The 18,199-nt window shown below is 38.8% G+C and overlaps 1 protein-coding gene across 1 annotated transcript in view; it reads left to right on the top strand.

The window, feature by feature from the left end:
• Plppr1 (phospholipid phosphatase related 1) overlaps positions 1-18,199 on the top strand; it is a 259,977-nt gene that overhangs the window by 224,277 nt on the left and 17,501 nt on the right. The window contains exon 4 of the mRNA XM_021161276.2: positions 2,836-2,968. Coding sequence (XP_021016935.1) covers positions 2,836-2,968 — 133 coding nt within the window. The remainder of the gene's footprint in view (positions 1-2,835; positions 2,969-18,199) is intronic.

Consider the following 18,199-nt stretch of genomic DNA (forward strand, 5'->3'; position numbering starts at 1 on the left):
AGAGAGAGAGAGAGAGAGAGAGAGAGAGAGAGAGAGAGAGAGAGAGAGAGAGAGAGGTGGGGGGGGGAATGTAAGGTAATTCAGGTAACTATTTTATTATCCCTTTTATCTCCCAAATGAATGACACAGAGACTTGGTATATTTATTACAAGCTTAGTGTTTCTGACACTAAGTTGGGCTGGTTCTAAGCTATTCTAACCCTACTCTGCTGGCCTGTTCTACTTCCCAGCCTACTTTCCAACCACTTGTCCTGTTTCTGCCATCTTGGTTTCATCTTGGTTCCTTCTTCTTCTGTGTCCTCATGGCACCTCCCCTGCTCATGATGAATGCCCTGTGGTGAATCGCTCAAGGCAAATCTCCTCTCTTTGGCCTCTACCAGAGACCCCCCCTCATTGTGCCCAGCAGTCCAGCCTCCTCTCTCCTGCCCAGCTATTGACTGAGTCAGCTCTTCATTAACCAATCAGAGATGATGGAGAACGATGTTTTACCAGATTTTGAGTCAGAAAATACTTCATAGTAATGACAATTTAAAAATTCCAGACTGTACCCAGATGTCTGTGCACAGTAATTGGCACCTGAATACAGAGTACACTAAAGCATCCCCCAACTTGAGAATCAGAATTGGGAGGGAGGAAAGGGAATGGAAAATTTGAGGAAGTTATATAATTATATTATAATCTCAGAAAATAAAAGAGAAAAATTTTAAAGGTCAAATAGTGTTTCCAAGGTTACCAAGGCCAGCTGGCTTCAGGGTTTTACCTCTTAACCACTACACTTGTACAGAATAGTAAATATTTGAATTTCTTATTAGGACTGGAAACATCAATAGACAAATGGGCTAGGTATATGATTCTCTAGCTACTGAAAGGTTCTTGTGATATTACAGTATGAAATTTTGGGAAGTAGTGAAAATAGACTCATGTGCTACATTCTAGAGCTGTCTTGGAGTTTCTAAGACAGTCAGTGACTCCACTATTAAAGAGGAACAGCACACAGATGCTTTTGAAATTTTAGATTTTAATTTCTGTTACCATGTATGTTCTTTTATTTTAAAAGTACTTAAAGATAAAGCTTTTATTTATTTTATTTTATTAGATATTTTCTTTATTTACATTTCAAATGCTATCCCAAAAGTTCCCAATACCCTCCCTCTCCCCCCGCCCTGCTCCCCTACCTACCCACTCCCACTTCTTGGCCCTGGCGTGCCCCTGTACTGTGCATATAAAGTTTTCAAGACCAAGGGACCTCTCTTCCCAATGATGGCCGACTAGGCCATCTTCTGCTACATATGCAGCTGAGACATGAGCTCTGGAGGTACTGGTTAGTTCATATTGTTGTTCCACTTATAGGCTTGCAGACCCCTTCAGCTCCTTGGGTACTTTCTCTAGCTCCTCCATTGGGGGCCCTGTGTTCCATCCTATAGCTGACTGTGAGCATCTACTTCTGTGTTTGCCAGGCACTGGCATGGCTTCATATGAGACCCCACCTAGGGATCCATCCCACAATCAGCCACCAAACCCAAACACTATTGCGTATGTTCTTTTATACTATTTTCCTGCAGATACTCTGTGATTACAAGTGTACAAAGTAGGGGGAAGCTAGAGAGATAGCTTAGTGGTTTAGAGCACTTGCTGCTCTTGGAGAGGATCTGAATTTCATTACCAGCATAAACATATTGGCTCACAGCCATCTCAAACTCCAATAACAGGGAATCTGATGCCATCTTTTGGCCTCCACAGTTACTAGGCAAGCTTGTAGTATATATTCATATCCAGATAAAACATTCATACAAATAAATACATCAAAAAATTAAACAATCTAAACATGGAGATTCTTAAAACATTGCTAAAATTTTTCTAAAAGCACAGATTATATGAAGGCAGAGAAAAGCGTTTTTAAATCCTGAACTTCTGATGATTAATTGGAAATAGAATTAGGAATATCACAACTACATGTAGTACATTGGGAAGTGTTGGGTTTGAGTCTTATTGACCTGGATTCAGTTTCCCCATGTGCTACTTGTATGCTTTAGAGAACCTTCTTGGCGCTCCAGGAAGGAACCTGTATTTATACCTAGATCTTCTGGGCATGTCGCCATGCTGAAGTGCCAGACACTTAGTATTTAAAGGATGATAGTATTGTTAACCTTTGCTCCTTGTTGATAACTTCCATCTTCAGGTGCAGCAGTGCCAGGGATTATTAACACTTGTCCATGCTGATTCTGTATTTTAAACATCAGTCTATTATGATTAGTGTTGTTGGGATAATTTTTAAATGTCAGTGTAGATGCTGAGCTCAAAGAGTTTACAATCCGTGTAAGGATATAATGATGTAAGGGATATCAGTTTAAGAATCAAGAGATGGATATTGTAATAAAGAAGTCACATCCAAACCACTTCAGTGTAGGAGAAACACACCTCAGGCAAAAATATTAAGCTTTAACATGCAAATAATAATGTATTCTGAGATGTAAAGGTGTGCTTTCTCAGACCATTAGCTATCAGAGTCATTCTTCATCATTGTGACTTCCAACATGAGTTAAAAATGAATTCTACCACAAGCTTTATCATAAACTCCACCAGATGCTATTACTTCAATTTGTATTTTATGACCTTAGAGTTTAATATTTTGCCCTGAGATGTACCATAAATGGTCAAACATTGATTTCTCTGATTATTTTGAAGAACTAAATACAAGAAACTCACTCACCATCTCCCCAACCAACATACCTTTTAAAAGGACTGTAATTTCTTAGAAGGTATTTTGTATACCTCTGCTCTATCTTGAATCAAAAAGTTCTCCTGCTTGACACATCTTCAACATTTCCTTCCCCAGATTTTCATTGGTGAAATATCCATGTATTTCATAAAGTCAACAAGGGAGTCCCTGATTGCTGAGGAGAAAATGATCCTGACAGGGGACTGCTGCTACCTGAGCCCCTTACTCCGAAGGATCATCAGGTTCATCGGTGAGTTGCAAGGAGCTGTGCTCCCAAAGATATGCTTGAGCAAATAAGCCAAGATATAGCAGAGCCAGCACTAAAAGCAAGGGATGTTTGGGAATTTGCCGCTAAGGGTAAAGGTAAGCCTAATCCTGGTGCCATGTCAAATATTTGATCCTTGAAGTAAGATGTGATTTATTAAAATTTTCTACAGAGTCAAATATTTGATCCTTGAGGTAAGGTGGTATTTACTATATTGTTATGCAGAATGATCTCAGCCAATTTTTTCCTGCTCATCATTTCTCTGAGATTTTCCCTGGGTATATGTTTTAATACTGCTTGGGTGCTGACATATACTAAAGGGTAAGGGTCAGGTAAAGGTTGGGGGACAAATGGGAACATCAGTAAAATGAAATGATCAAAATTTCTGGCAAAGTTCTCCTGACTTGTAGATTTGTTATTCAGGAAATTTAACAAAATATGAGCCATCAAATCCATCAGATTCTTGAAAACAATGCCTTTTCAAACTTGGAAAGGGAATGTTTGGTTTATTGTTCATGATAAAGAATAATGAAGGTATGTTTTATGTCCTTGCTAAAAATGCCTAGAATGCTATGGATAATGATTATAGAAAGGGAATTTGTGTATTAATTCAGGTAGAAATTTAAATATTGCATAATGCCCTCATTGTAAGTAGTCAATAAACGATCATTAAGTCAATAGTGTAACAAAGCCTTGTAAATGTGCTGACAAGACCCTCATAGGAGTCCCAATAAAACCTCTAAACTCTGAACATAGCTGTTATTAAAACAAGCTATGGTACTATTTGGAAGACAAGGAACTGGTATATCATGATCTCGTACCTTTTGATAAATAATTAATACCTTTCTTCCTGTTATAGTAAAGGGCCCAAGTTATAAACAAATGACCTTATCAAAGTCTAATATAGAATAACATCTCTGATTGGACTAGGAATGAAGAAGGTACTAGAGCAGAAAGCCTAAGAAAATGTTATGGGAATACATCAAATTAAAATTAAATGCTTAAACACTCTTAGGAATGAATGAAAGTCTGTAAAATTAAAGTTTTTCTAGACTTCAGAGGATTTTAGTTGGCTCACTTGGATATAGCTTGATCAATATGATGTTACTACTGTCCAAGACAACAGTTTCAAACAATGGTTCCTTTCAAACATGTCCAAAGTTAGACCGTTTCCACCTAAATGACCAGCTACCAAATCATGAGAAAGGAGGAGAAAAAAGAGTATTTATCCCACTCAACACTGAACTAGATAGATAGTTCATCACATTACTCCATTTAATCTACCCAATATTGCATGAAGTGTATAAATTACTAGAATACAGAATATTCTATTCAAATATATAATATATTTGATAATTTATATAATATATTATAATTTATTTATAATTTTATTCAAGATTGTGTGGATTCCTCCATTTGATCTGTTCCCTATGCATGCAATTAAACAAGTTATTCAATGAAAAACATTTTAATTAATTATTTTATTTATTTACATCCCAAATGTTGCCCCCCCCTCCCAATCCCCCTTCCAGAGTTCTTCACCCTATCCCCTTTGCCTCTGAGAGAGGTTTCCTCCACCCTCTCCACTAAAATTAACTATAAACATATTTACAAGTCACTGTTACTGTTTCTTTGCAGAGAGAAGCCATATCTATCTGTGATTCACCCTACCTGGGAGCATGGTCCAAAGAACAGAAATTTTAACTATTGTTTATCCCTTATGTAGGACCTTGTAGTTTTATATAAGTGCAAATGGAGAGGTGACAAGGGATCCCAATCTCTCAAGGTGAACCCTCCAGGAAGCATGCTGTGGTCCATGAAATTATCACTTGAGACAGAACATTGAGCTAAGGCATGGTTTCAAGATCAATGGAAGATCAAGTTCCCACTATCAAGTGATGATATCAGTTTTCCATTTGGTTTTTGTATGAAATGAGAAAAATGTTGAAGAAGCTACCAATATGACCATTTCATGGTATAGTTAAGAGGAGGGGGCTTACTGTAGATATGAAACAGAGAATAGCTGGAGACATCTGGAAGAGTACAGAGCACAGAGAGAAAGAAGTTGACTTGACATGGCCAGAAGACAGGACATGGCCAGGGTTATCTTTGAGAGGGGAGAAGAGCAGGGGATAGAGAATAAAAAACACAAAGTGAGAACAATGGGGTTATGAGGAGTGTGAGTAGTTGGGATGAAGGAAGGATCTGAGGACTGGCATGGGGACTTTGGAATGTATATCAAGTACTTATGATCATGAGGGAGCTTGGAGGCCAGCACTGGAAGGAGCTTTGCTATGAAACCACAAGCATATGACAATGAAGACTCATGTGTCCCTTCAGGCAGAAGTAAGAGAAATGACTCCTTTTGGCACATAGGAACCGGTCTCACAAGTTCCCGAGGCCTTTTGGTTTTTATCTAACCTCCAGAAATCCTCTTAGAGTGGAGCTTGAGCTCAGTTCTGGATATTTGAACTGCCTTTTGGAGTCTGGGGAATTGGAGTTTCCTTTGAAGCCGACAAGCTTATCATAAGATAGTAGAAATCTGGATGCTAAAAGCATAAGGCAGAGATATTCAAATAAATCAGCATGAGTTCAACATGATAATATAGCCAGTAGGTAATATGTAAAGCTTGATAAATTAGAAACAGCAATAAAAAGCAGTGATTACAGTTATCACAAGAGGATTCACTCCATATACTCCTTGTTTTATGACACAAGGATCTGCCCAGTTGCTCAACTAGAAAATCTGAAAGACTCTTACCATCTGGGAACTTGTCAGCAATGCAGATCTATGGAACCCACACTGTACTTTGAAGATTTAGCCTTGTGGTCAGTGTGAAATTTGGAAACCACTCACTTAGGCAATTAAAATTCTTTTATCCCTATTAGAAATTTCTCCACATGTTACCTCGAAACTCAGAAACTCAATTGTATTCAGCCTCAACTCTACAAAAATAAGATCTTTCAGTCATTGGTGTGTGTGTGTGTGTGTGTGTGTGTGTGTGTGGTGTATATACATTCATGAATGTATCCATATGCCTATGCATGTATGGTACCTGAAGAAGGATGTAGAATGTGATGCTCTACGACTCTCCATTGTACTCCCTTGTGACTGGGTTGCTCGGAACCTGGAGCCGGGCTGACAGCCTGAAAGTCCCAGTGATCCTCTTGTCTCCATCTTCTCACTACAGCACTGGGGTTACAGGTACAGGCGGCCACACCCAGTTTCTTACATGGGTTCTGGGGAATCAAACTCAAGTGCTCACTCTTACATTCCAAGCTACCCTGCACGATGGGCCATCACTCTGAACCATTTCGTCATGTTCTCTGCATAGCCTCAGAGCCCATAGTGATCTGAGCCCTCTTCTGTTTCCAGTCTCATGTCCCATGATAAATTGCTTTAGTGGCCCTGAGAGAGACTATAGGATTCCCATCTCAATTCCTGTTCGTGCTGTCTTCCTACTGTCTAGAGTAGCCTTTTACCATAGCATCTGGGCACAGCCTTCAGGACCTGCTTAATCATTACCTGTTTAAACCCATCCAAACAGGTCTTCCAGACCCCCATTGAACCTGTCCTTTAATCTTTTATAGGCACCTTACATACTGGCATTGTAGCTTCAGTCGGTTGCTCCTAATAATTTCTGATCCTTGCAGAGTGGAGACTTTATGTGAACAGCATATTGCAGGCAACAGGCCTCAAACATAGACTTTGAACAAATGTAGGGCTTGGGAAGTTTTTTTTTTTAATTTTGTTTTTGTTTTTATTGTTGTTGTTTGGGGGAGGGGTTGGCTTTTGGCTTTTTAGTTTTGGGGACGTTTGGTTTTTGGTTTTACTTTTTTGTTTTGTTTTAGATAAATGAAGAGCAGAAATAAATTTTGTTAATTAAAATGTTTTCCTAAAACTAGTTTTACAAAGGCTGATTCTTACATCTTCATTTTCCTCCTCTTTTTAGTGACTCTGATTAGCAATCCAGTTTGGTTCAAGAGCTTTAAGGCACACAAGTAAGGTTTTGGAAAAGGGAGATGTGGAAGTCTATTCTCACTTTTTATACAGTGGTGTAAGGAAAAGGGGGGTAAAGAGGTCTCCTAATCCAGACAAGGTTACTTTCTGAGTATCTAGATTATTTTGTTTGTAAAAGAGAGAATATGTATTCATTGAAATTAAAAAAAAAAGGTTTACATGGAAATATTTCCTTTGACAAAAATTAAAATAAAATAAGGCAGTTACCAAACTCTATTAGAAATGTTACTGTACAGAGCTTAATAGTCTTTTTTATAACCTAGCAGTCACCAAAATACATAGTCGGCAATTGGCATTGGGAAATGACAACTGTTTTAAATGACTATTCTAATTAAACCTAAATGGCATGATTTCCCCTTGCAGCTTATCTAACTGGGTTTTTTTAAGCCATTTTAAATAGTATTCTCTAGCAAATACAATCAGCTTTGTGTTACAAAAAAGCCAATGGTTTAACAAATTATTTTACGGAAATATGCTTCATAACAGGAATATTAGGAATAGCAGCATTCTATTGAACAGGAATATGTGGAGACATCTTTTCTTCAGTGCCTTAGAAACAGATCTCTTTTCAAACCCCATATTCCATGTCAAAACATGTATCCTAAGAAGGAAGCGATGTAGACTATCTGTATGGATTAAGTGAATTTTCTATAATATAAATTAAAATATTCAGGTGATATCTGTGGGGCTGGGAAGATGGCTCTCCAGCTAAGAGGAAGCACTGATCTTGCAGAGGACCCAAGTGTGGTTTACAGCAGTCAGTCAGGTGGTTCACAATGACTTCTCACTCCAGCTCAAGGGAGATCCAATGCCTTTGGCTTTCACACGCATCTGCACTCACATTCACACACCCACACACATACACATAATTAAAAAATAGGTCTTTATTAAAAAAAAATGCAACAATGCTATAGCTTCCATTATAACCTCAAAATGCCATTAAACATGTTTAATGAAGGGAAACTACTCATGATATAATGAATATTAAAAGAATATAAATGAACATTAGAATATTTTCTATTTCTAAATGTAGAACTCTGCTCATTGTAGGAGAGCAAACACCTGAGATTCTAGCACTGAGGGAGGAGTGCAGGTGAGGATGCGGTGGGATGAGAGTTCAAGTCCAGCCTGGGCTACATAGTAAGACCCTGTCTCAAATTTTAAAAGATATGATATACACACCTATGTCATGTTTATGTGCCCTTTAAGTGAGAACGAATGACAATTAGTGAAAAAGAGACCATCCTCTAAAAGAGAGCAAGGAAGGTACATGGGAAGGATGGAGGGCAGAAAAAGAAGATATGATTATAATTGCAAAAATAAACAAAAAATAATGGATTAAATTGAAAGTTGATCATTGTAACTTCAGAATGTAAGATTATAAGTGAATTGTTTTGATAGCTACTTTTAGGTAATCTCAATTCATTTAATTGTGAAATGTTTAATTTTAAAAACAGATGGAACAACATGATGTACTAACCAGAACCCCGGAGCTCTTGTCTCTAGCTGCATATGTATCGAAAGATGGCCTAGTCAGCCATCAATGGAAAGAGAGGCCCATTGGACTTGCAAACTTTATATGCCCCAATATAGGGGAATGCCAGGGCCAAAAGAATGGGAATGGGTGGGTAGGGAAGTGGGGGGCGCTATGGGGGACTTTTGGGATAGCATTGGAAATGTAATTGAGGAAAATATGTAATAAAAATATTAAAAATCAAAAAAAATTTTAAAACAGAAAAGGATTAAAGATTTAAGTGTATTTAAAACAAAGATGTGTGGCATCTCTAATTTTCTGATCTCCATGCCTTTTCCTTCTCACTCCATCAAGTTACAGGAAAATAATCTACAGCCTTAGGCTGTCAAGAGAGATGAAACCCTGGTATCCTTTCCAGCAGTGAAGACTTAAGTAAGGAAGCCATACACTCCCCCCAAAATATAAGGAGATAAACATACTTCAGGGGGTTTCCCTGAACTATTGTAAAAATCAGTTCTTAAATGCTTACTTTTTGGCTCAGTACTGAGAAGCAATTAGTAGAAAGTAGAATTAGCAGGGCTTGGGGCTACCTTATAGAAAGAAGACTAAATTAACTTTCTTTTCCTGAATAGCTTTTCTGTGGAGTTACTAGAAAAAGTACTGCACACATGCCAACAGTTGACTCTGTGTTAGCACCTAAAACAGCCTACCATTCAGAAGCCAGTTATCACGGGCTTTTCATTGGTGACCACAGAGCTGCTCTATTATTACTTCTAATCAAAATGTAATTAAATACTAAGCAAGGTTTTTTTGCAATTTAGGTCAAGTCCAAGGGTTTAGAACACTGGACAGAATGCAAAATGCCATGGTAAACAGTTAATGAATGTAACACTAGTTAATAAATTATCTGTGATCTGAATGAAGCATGAATATTTTAAATGCACTTTCAAAGGTCATCGTATTTTATGATTGTAAGGATTGATACTCAGAGACAAGCTTAATTTCAGCCTTTTGAGAACATGAAAATTGGTCTTAATTTTAAAAGTAATTTAAGTGTACTTGTTCTGGAAAGAGATTTCATTTCATCATTTTATTTCTACTTACATTATTTATCATTTAAACATGGGGGGATCAGTCATTTCACTCAACTTTCAGCTAATAATTTATTGAGAACCTACAGACAATAATTTATTGAGAATATACTTTATGCTAGATTGTGATAGTGTTGAGGGCAGTCACTTTTGTCAACAAAGCTGAATAAAATTTGCTTTAGTTGATTTTCTAGTCTAATTTGGAAAGGCCAACAAACAACATCAATAACTAAATTGTGTTTTTTAGAAGATATATGCTACAGAGAAAAATTAATGGGGAAAATGAAATAAGGTGTTTATACCAATATATTCGCAAATCTCAGTGGAAGGAGGATGTTGTCAGTCATTAAGAATTGTCTAGAATTGATACTGATTTGATAGAAAAACAGAACCACCAATAAAGGGACAATACTGGTGAGCAGGGTAGTCAGGAAACAAGGCTAGTTTCATGTGCTGGCTGCAGAAAACTAACTTACCCAAGAAGCCTAAAATGAGATCACTGTGTCATGGCATCTAACTTTGTTTCTGAGCCATGAATCTACACCATAAAAGAAAAATGTCAAGAGCGATGCTTATAAACAGATAGGGATGATTCTGTAACTCAGTGACAGGAAACTTGAAGAGATCAGAAAGACAGGATCAGGGTAGATATTAGAGGTTTTGAAAGAAATAAAAATAATCTAATAGATCTTGATCTCATGAGGCTAAAATATTTGGATCTCCCTACTGGAAATGTGTACAGTTTCTAGACCATGAATATTGGTCAAGACTGCAGGGGGAAGACTGGTGTCAAAACTGGGAACTAGTTGGCTGTGCTAGGGTACAATCTCTGCTCAACACTCTGGAAGTCATGGGGGTGAGTATAGATTTTGGTTACTCTTCTCTGTGCAAGAGATGAATATTCTCCTTTGAATATTATCCCCACTAGTCTAGACTATTATGAACCAGACCAGACTCCTTACCCAGAATTCTATAGGCTTCCCAGTTTTTAGAAGAAAAGATATAAAGTTATATGAGACTCCTTTTCTAAGGACTCTACCCAGCAAGAGGGTTTACAGATTGGGCTCAAATAAGACTAATTGAGCAGAGAACTATTTTCTCTGGCACTTTGCAGGTTAACCAGTACAAAAATCACACAACTACAGCAAGCTCAACTGATATAAACCAATATTTCTCACCCCCAACATGGCTGACTTGTTAAGCCAATGCTTGAGTAGCACAACTAGAATGATATGGTTTCATTTCTGTTACTATTATAAAATACCTTGACTCAAAGCACCTTAGCAAAGCTCCCAATCCCGGGTTCTTGACTGCTATTGTGAGGAAGCCAAGGCATCAAAGACTTGAAGCAGCTACTCATATCACATCCACAGTCAACAACAGAGAGTCGAGTGCACACATGCTGAGAGCTCAGGTAGATTTCTCTACTCTTCTATAAGCTGGGGCACTAAACTAAGGAGTAGTACTACCCATTTTCAGGCTGTGTCTTCCTCTGTTGATGAAGACAATAAAGTCAATCCCCCTCAAAGGTATCTATAATCCAACCCAATGGAGACAACCCTTTGTTGAGATTCTTTTCCCAAGTGACTACTGATTGTATCAAGATAACAATTAAAATTGTTATCACTGTCACAGTCAAACGTCTTTTTTTGTATTGGAAGAGAGAAGAATTGCCTACTTACTGTAGGATAATTCACCTCATCCTTGGCCTCCTCCTAGCCAGATACCTGCCATACCATCCCCTCTTGTACTAGTGTCTGTGGTGCTTAAGAAAACAAATATGTTTTAACAATTGTCAAAAACTGATGGCTATTTTTGCTGTATAAGATATCTCATAACAATATTTGTCATAGTCACAAAAGTACTGGCTGAATATCTGTAGTTATTCGCAGCAGTTAATAGAGAGTCGGTTCAAAGCTTTCTGTAAGAATAATATCACGAGCCGGGCGTGGTGGCGCATGCCTTTAATCCCAGCACTCGGGAGGCAGAGGCAGGTGGATTTCTGAGTTCGAGGCCAGCCTGGTCTACAAAGTGAGTTCCAGGACAGCCGGGGCTACCCTGTCTCGAAAAACCAAAAAAAAAAAAAAAAAAAAAAAAAAAAAAAAAAAAAAAAAAAAAGAATAATATCACATGTGTTTAGGGAACTACTTAAATTATGACCACAGTACTTAGTAAAATGCTTAGGAAGTGCATCATGCCAGGACAGGAGCACCAGTCCTGTGTCTCTTCATCATCACAGGACCGGTGACTGACTGTCCAGCCTCCGTGGTGCTGAGCTGAAGGTGGAAAGGGAAATAGATCACCAATTACAGATTTAAAAACCTGTAAACAGAATCAGAAGGGGGAGATTTAAGGAATTGTGGGAGTCCTATAATCCCTTAGGTTTTGACATCTCTGTTATCAGTTCATCGTAGAAACATTTCTCTCTGCGTCATTTGTATCTGGGCATACTTCCTGGATTTATCTGTAGCCGAATTCTCCATCTACTGTATTTAAAATCGTCATGGCCTCTGGCTAACATTTGGCTCCCCCCCCCCTTTACTAATCAGCATGTGGATCCACATTGCCTAGAAGGACACAGAAGCAGCTACTTGGAGACAGTGGGATGAAAGGGGGAGATAATAGCAGAGGAAAGCAGTGGGGGCTGACAAGGCAAAAAGTGGCGACAACAGCTGAGTAAAAGGGTGATGACACCTGAGAGAGAGACAGAGACAGACAGAGAGAGACAGAGAGACACACAGAGAGAACACCCAGGACCTGTCCTTTAAGGAAGGAGCAAAGAAGGTATTCTCACTGAAATAAAACAATCTGTTCCCAGACCATGCTATTGCACATTTGGAAGGAAGGGATTTATTTGTTAGTTTTGGCCTTTTATTTATGAAAATATTCAGTGTTTGTGTTTTAGCTGATAAACTGTCATGTTTTTAGGTAACTATCCTTTGTCATCACTTCCTGTGATTAGAACTTACAACAATGACAAACATGGGGATTATTTTTAAAACAGATCAGCTCATTATGCTGTAGAAATTGCTTTTTTGAAACAGAAGATAAATAACACATGGTGCTGAATATTTGCCTTAGCTTTTCAGAATTACAGATTTCTTATCTCATCTGTTTTTAGAAAGAAGTTAAAAGCTTATCTCTACCTCTTTCATTTACAATCACAATATCAATTTAGAACTAACAATTTTTTAAGTATTTTTATGATTTGAATGACAGCTGTGTGGTATGGGGGCTATTTAAAGCATATTCCAAAAGAAAGCACATAGTGACAGATAGATAGCTATGTTGTGAAGTGAGAGACCCTGGAACACTGAAAGCCAGTATGAGAAACTAGAATTGTGTAGGATTCAGAGACAGCCTAAGAATAGAGAGAAAATATCCCACTTTCTGTCACTCCACAGTCAGGGAAAGCAGAATGTCCACTTTGCTGGGGTAATCGTAGGAATCCTAGCGACTAAAGAAGTTTCATAATCCACACAGGCTTTAGGATTACTTAAATAAACAAACTGAAATCTAAAAGAAAGCCTAGCTTTGGGAAAAGGACTCACACCGTCTCCCAGCGACTCCACAGGATGCTGTAGGTAGGAACCATCTTGAGGAGTGAGCTGTTGTCTGAGTTTGCCCAGCATGTTCCTGTCTCTGCAACTCCACAGATATTCCATACACTGGGTTAGGGGAAGCTTTGACAATGCACCTTAAACCAGCAATGTGACTGTGACCTAAACTTGCTGGGTGGCAACATGGTGGATGATAGGTATCATCACACAAAGGAACAGAGGCCACTGCCTTGAGGACTCACAATCAGAATGTTTGCCCTCTGATCATCGCAGTGGTAGAGCCAGCTCTGTGTGACTCTGGTATCTGGACTGAAGGCAGTCAGCTACCCATGCAGTTCCCATAGTCCCTATCACACTCAAATGCCAGAAGTTGAGAGCAGGGAGGAACAGCACACCTCTGTCTCTGCTACACCCACAGGAAAATAGTGAGATGGTAGAAACATCAATGGCTTAGGCTCTCATCTTCCCCAAAACCTTGTCCACTCTAACTAAGGTCACATACAGACAGAATGTGGCAACTTTGCTGCTGTAATACTCTCTCTCTCTCTCTCTCTCTCTCTCTCTCTCTCTCTCTCTCTCTCACACACACACACACACACACACACACACAGAGAGAGAGAGAGAGAGAGAGAGAGAGAGAGAGAGCATTTTGTCTGAGCACACACAGTTATCAGAACCTAAGTGTGCCACAGAGAGATTACCACGATTCTCACTGCTACTTACTATTCCTCATGAGAAGCTGTACTTTGAATTCCCACAGCCACTGCTGTCAGCACCACACTTGACTGAACTTCTAGAGTACTGTCCTTGTGTGATCTGCAGAGATAGAAGTCTGTCTGTCTTCAACATGATAGTCATTATATCCAGCCTCATTAATCAAAGTCCAAAGAAGCTAAAATGAGGTTGTATTCTGGTGGGTACCCAGCTAAAAATAAAGCCAATGTTAGATATCAAAGCAATGCCTACCCTCAAGAGTCAGCTACAGGAAAAGGCCCTTTAACTAAACAGACAACCTCAGAACCTGGTAGAAATTTCTTATCCATCAGATGAGCAGATCTCAATACAGGAAGAGAAGAAATATAAGAAAACAAGAAAAAGAGACCAGATGTCCCCAAAGCAAATGCAGCTCAAGAATCAGGTCACAAAGGGATAAAAATGGCTGAAGTGCCTGATAAAGAATTTTATAAAAATGATTCTAAACAAAAAAAAAATATTGAGAGCTAAGAGAACACAGATAAGCAAACCATTAAAGGAAACTAAGGAGACAATTCTAGATGTGAGGGAGAATGGCAGCAAAAGAATAAAAATTCTGTAAAAGAACAAATTGAAATCTCAGAAACAAGCCCTATTAGTCAAAACATACAGTGGAAAAACTCAGTAGCAATCCAGATCAAACTGAAGGAAGAATGCATGAATGTGAAGATAGGCCTTTTGAAATACTGCATTCATACAAAGACAAAAAGTGGGAGCTGAAGAGACCACTCAAGGTCTTTGGAAGACCACTACCAGACAAGCACCCATGTGGGAAGATCTTTTGCAATGTTTAATCACCATCAGGTCAAGTTCCAAAAAAATGAAAGATTTATTAAATCTGCAAAATAAAACCTCAGAGTCCTATTTAAGGCACTTCTGGTTAGAGAATGCACACAGATTGCTTGGGAGAAACCTTCCACACCAGGAGAGCATGAGTGTTGTGTTCCTCATGCTGAGAGAAAATGTTCCCAAGCAAAACTATCACACCCTGTAGAATCTATTTTTCAGAAATGGAAGGGTAGCAAATATAAACAACCACATTAACAGAATACAAGAAAAATTATATCTCACTAAATGTGGAGAAAGTTCTTTTGTAAAATTCAATACATGCCCGTGAGAAAAGCACTGAACAAATGAGGTAGGGAAGTGCTATACCCCAACATAATCAAAGCGTGCCACCGCTGATATCAGATCACACATGGAAATCTTAAAGTATGTCCCTGATACTAAGAGCAAAGAAAGAATCTACTGCCAACACTGTTACTAAATATAGAACTAGAAACTTTAGCAAGAAAACAACTGGGCAAGGCAAAAGAAATAAAGGGCACACGATAAACTAGGGAACCATCATCATCCCTGTTTGCAGACCACGTGATGAGAAAGGACTGAAGTCTCCAGCCAAACGCAGTTAGAACAGAAAAGTGAATTAAAGCTTTGAGGCACAAGGTTACATACAAAAACTAAGCCATTTTCTACATACCAATATCAAGATTTTAACAATTTTGACAAGAAATCCTAAGAGCAATCCCAAGAGTTATTTAAAATACGTAGGAATAGGTTTAATGAGAAAATAAGATCTGTTGGTGAAAATTCTAAATCACTAATGAAATAAGCTGTAGAATACTTACAGTAAAGAGAAAGACTTCCCATGTTCATGAATTAAATGGTTATTGTTAAGATGTTTATATTATCCAAAGAGATACAAAAATCCAATGTAATCCCCATTAGAATACTGATGATGTACTTCATGGAACTAAAAACAAACAAACAAACAAACAAACAAACAAAACCTGAAATTTTATATGGAAGCACTCAAGACTGCAAACAGCCAAGCAACCATGAGTAAAATGAGCAAAGCTGGAGGTGTCCTAATTTTAAGACACATTGAAGAAGTACAGTAAACTAAATCTAACTCTGGACACAAGCACCAAGACACACACTGGAAAATACACAGCCTCTTCTTCAGCCAGCACTGAAGAAACGGTGTATCCACATCAGAAGACTGTACTTGTCTCTCAGCGTGCAGAAAGATCAATGCCAATGGGCAAAGTACCTAAATACAAGACTAGAAACCCCAGGTTGGGGGAGAAGCATAGCAGAAACACTTCTGACTCTAGCAGCATGGAAAACAGAAGCAAAACTTGCAAGGGGAGTTACACTAAGCTTAAAGGATTTCGCAGGAAAACACAAGTGAAATTGTCTGGGCGACAAAGTGGACTAGCAAGAAGAAAAAAGAAGGTATAGAGGAGAACACGGAAGAGGAATCCCTAACATGCAAAATAAACTTATATGAAAAGTTTAAAAAACAAATGTGTTTTTAAAAATGTTCACATCTTCACACCAAAGGCAGCCATCACCAGAGTGAGCAGACTGCCGACACAACGGGAGAAAACAGTCGCCAACCATGCACACAATAGCTGATATCCAGAAGATATAAAGAGATAAAGAACATTTTAAAATAATATCTTTTTTAAGGATCATATTAGCCAGGTATAGTGGTGCACATTTATAATCCCAGCACTAGGAGGTGGAGGCAGGAGGATCGGGAATCCAGGCCAGCCTCACCTATCCACATGAATCAAAACAAGCAAACAAAATGATGGGCAAATGACCTGAATAGATATTTCTCAAAAGAAGAAATGTAACAGGAAAAAAAGTGAACACGTGCACTGAATTGTTAACATGAAAGACATTCAAATTAAAGCAAAATTGATAGGTCATCTCACTTCAGTTAAAACAAAATAGTAAAGAAAATTTCTGGTTTGGATGTGGAGAAAAAAAAAAGAAAAGTCTTCTCTGTTGGTGAGAATGCTAATTAGTGCAGCCACTGTGAAGAACATAAAAGTAACCCAGAAAACTCAAATCGGATTTCCTGTCTGACCCAGCTATTCCAGTTGTAGGTGTATAACCAAAGGGAATGAAAGGGCTATGTCAAACAGGTGTGTGTGTGTGTGTATGTGTGTGTGTGTGTGCGTGTGTGTGCTTGTGTGTGTGTGCAGGTGTGTGGGGGGCGTGGCCTGGGCACAGTGGAGCCTCATGTGGCCACAAAGACAAAAATACTGTCATTCTTATTTTGAGAAAATAGATAGATCAAGACATCATTATAATAAATAAAACTAGACAAATTCTCTCTCCCTTTCCTCCCTCTTCCCTCTCCTTTTCTCTCTCCCACTCTCTCTTTTCATCCCTTCTTCCTTCCTCGCTTTCCTTTCTTCCCCCCATCATAAACACTAAAGAATGGTGACTTAGAAATAGAGTCATGTTTGCGGGGGGGAGGGGGCGTTGGGAGAGGTGTTAGAGGTGGGAAAGTTCCCTTCCATTTGTACGGTGCATGCTGTGTGCATCTGGAGACACATTACACTGAATCCCACTGTTGTACACAATATAAGTTTAAATGTCATTTTTTTAGAAAAAAAAAATATCATCAGCAATCTTAGCCAGCTGTAAAGCCATCATGAAACACTACCATCTGGCTAGGCAAGATGTTCCTTCTGGTGCAGTAGTGACATATCTGCTCTGGGGTGATCAACCTCTTTCTGATTGTATTGAGGCCTGCTGCGTAAGAAGACATTCAGAATAATACCATGGCTGAGGAGATCACAGGCTACCATGGGAAAACTACTGCTGTTAATTTTTTTTTTTTTTTTTTTTTTTTTTTTTTTTTGCTAAATGAACATGGTGTGTCAGCCAAGTTATCTTCTACATTGCTGTGTTTATTATTTATATTGCTGATGCTATCATCTTTGGTCAGAGACTATTTTTTCTTTAGTAGTCGGTGGTAACTGCAGAGATGCGTAAGTGAGCATAGTGCTTCTAATAATTGTTGAATGCTCAGCCAAAAATGGAACGTCTATACCCTCCCTCCAAGGCTCATTGAATATCACAGAAGAAGAGACAGAAAGAATGTAAGAGCTGGAGGGAAGCTGAAGGTAGGGAGAGTGGGAAAGAATAATGACTTATGGGCCTGGCATGCCTGCTGAACTCTTGAATTCATGGCTGGTGTACCTACCTACACAACATGGGGTCTACCAACATCCTGTTATGGAGGAGAAGTGGGCTCCCCCTATTGAGCCACTGCTATTGCATTTAGTCTAGGCTCTGCCCCCCAGTTACCTGGCAACAGTCAGGTGTGCCTGACTTACCATAAAAGGGGCTGCTTCCTCCCAACACACTGTGCCCCTCTCTAGCCCTATTACTCTTGCTCTTGCTCTCTCTTGTTCCTGTTCCCCTTCTCTTCCCATTGCCCTCCCCCTCTCTCTCCATACATTCATGACCAACCTCTACTCCTCTTCTCTCTCTCTCTGTCTCTCTCTCTCT

Source organism: Mus caroli, chromosome 4, assembly GCF_900094665.2.
Source record: "Mus caroli chromosome 4, CAROLI_EIJ_v1.1, whole genome shotgun sequence".
NCBI classification, from domain to species: domain Eukaryota; kingdom Metazoa; phylum Chordata; class Mammalia; order Rodentia; family Muridae; genus Mus; species Mus caroli.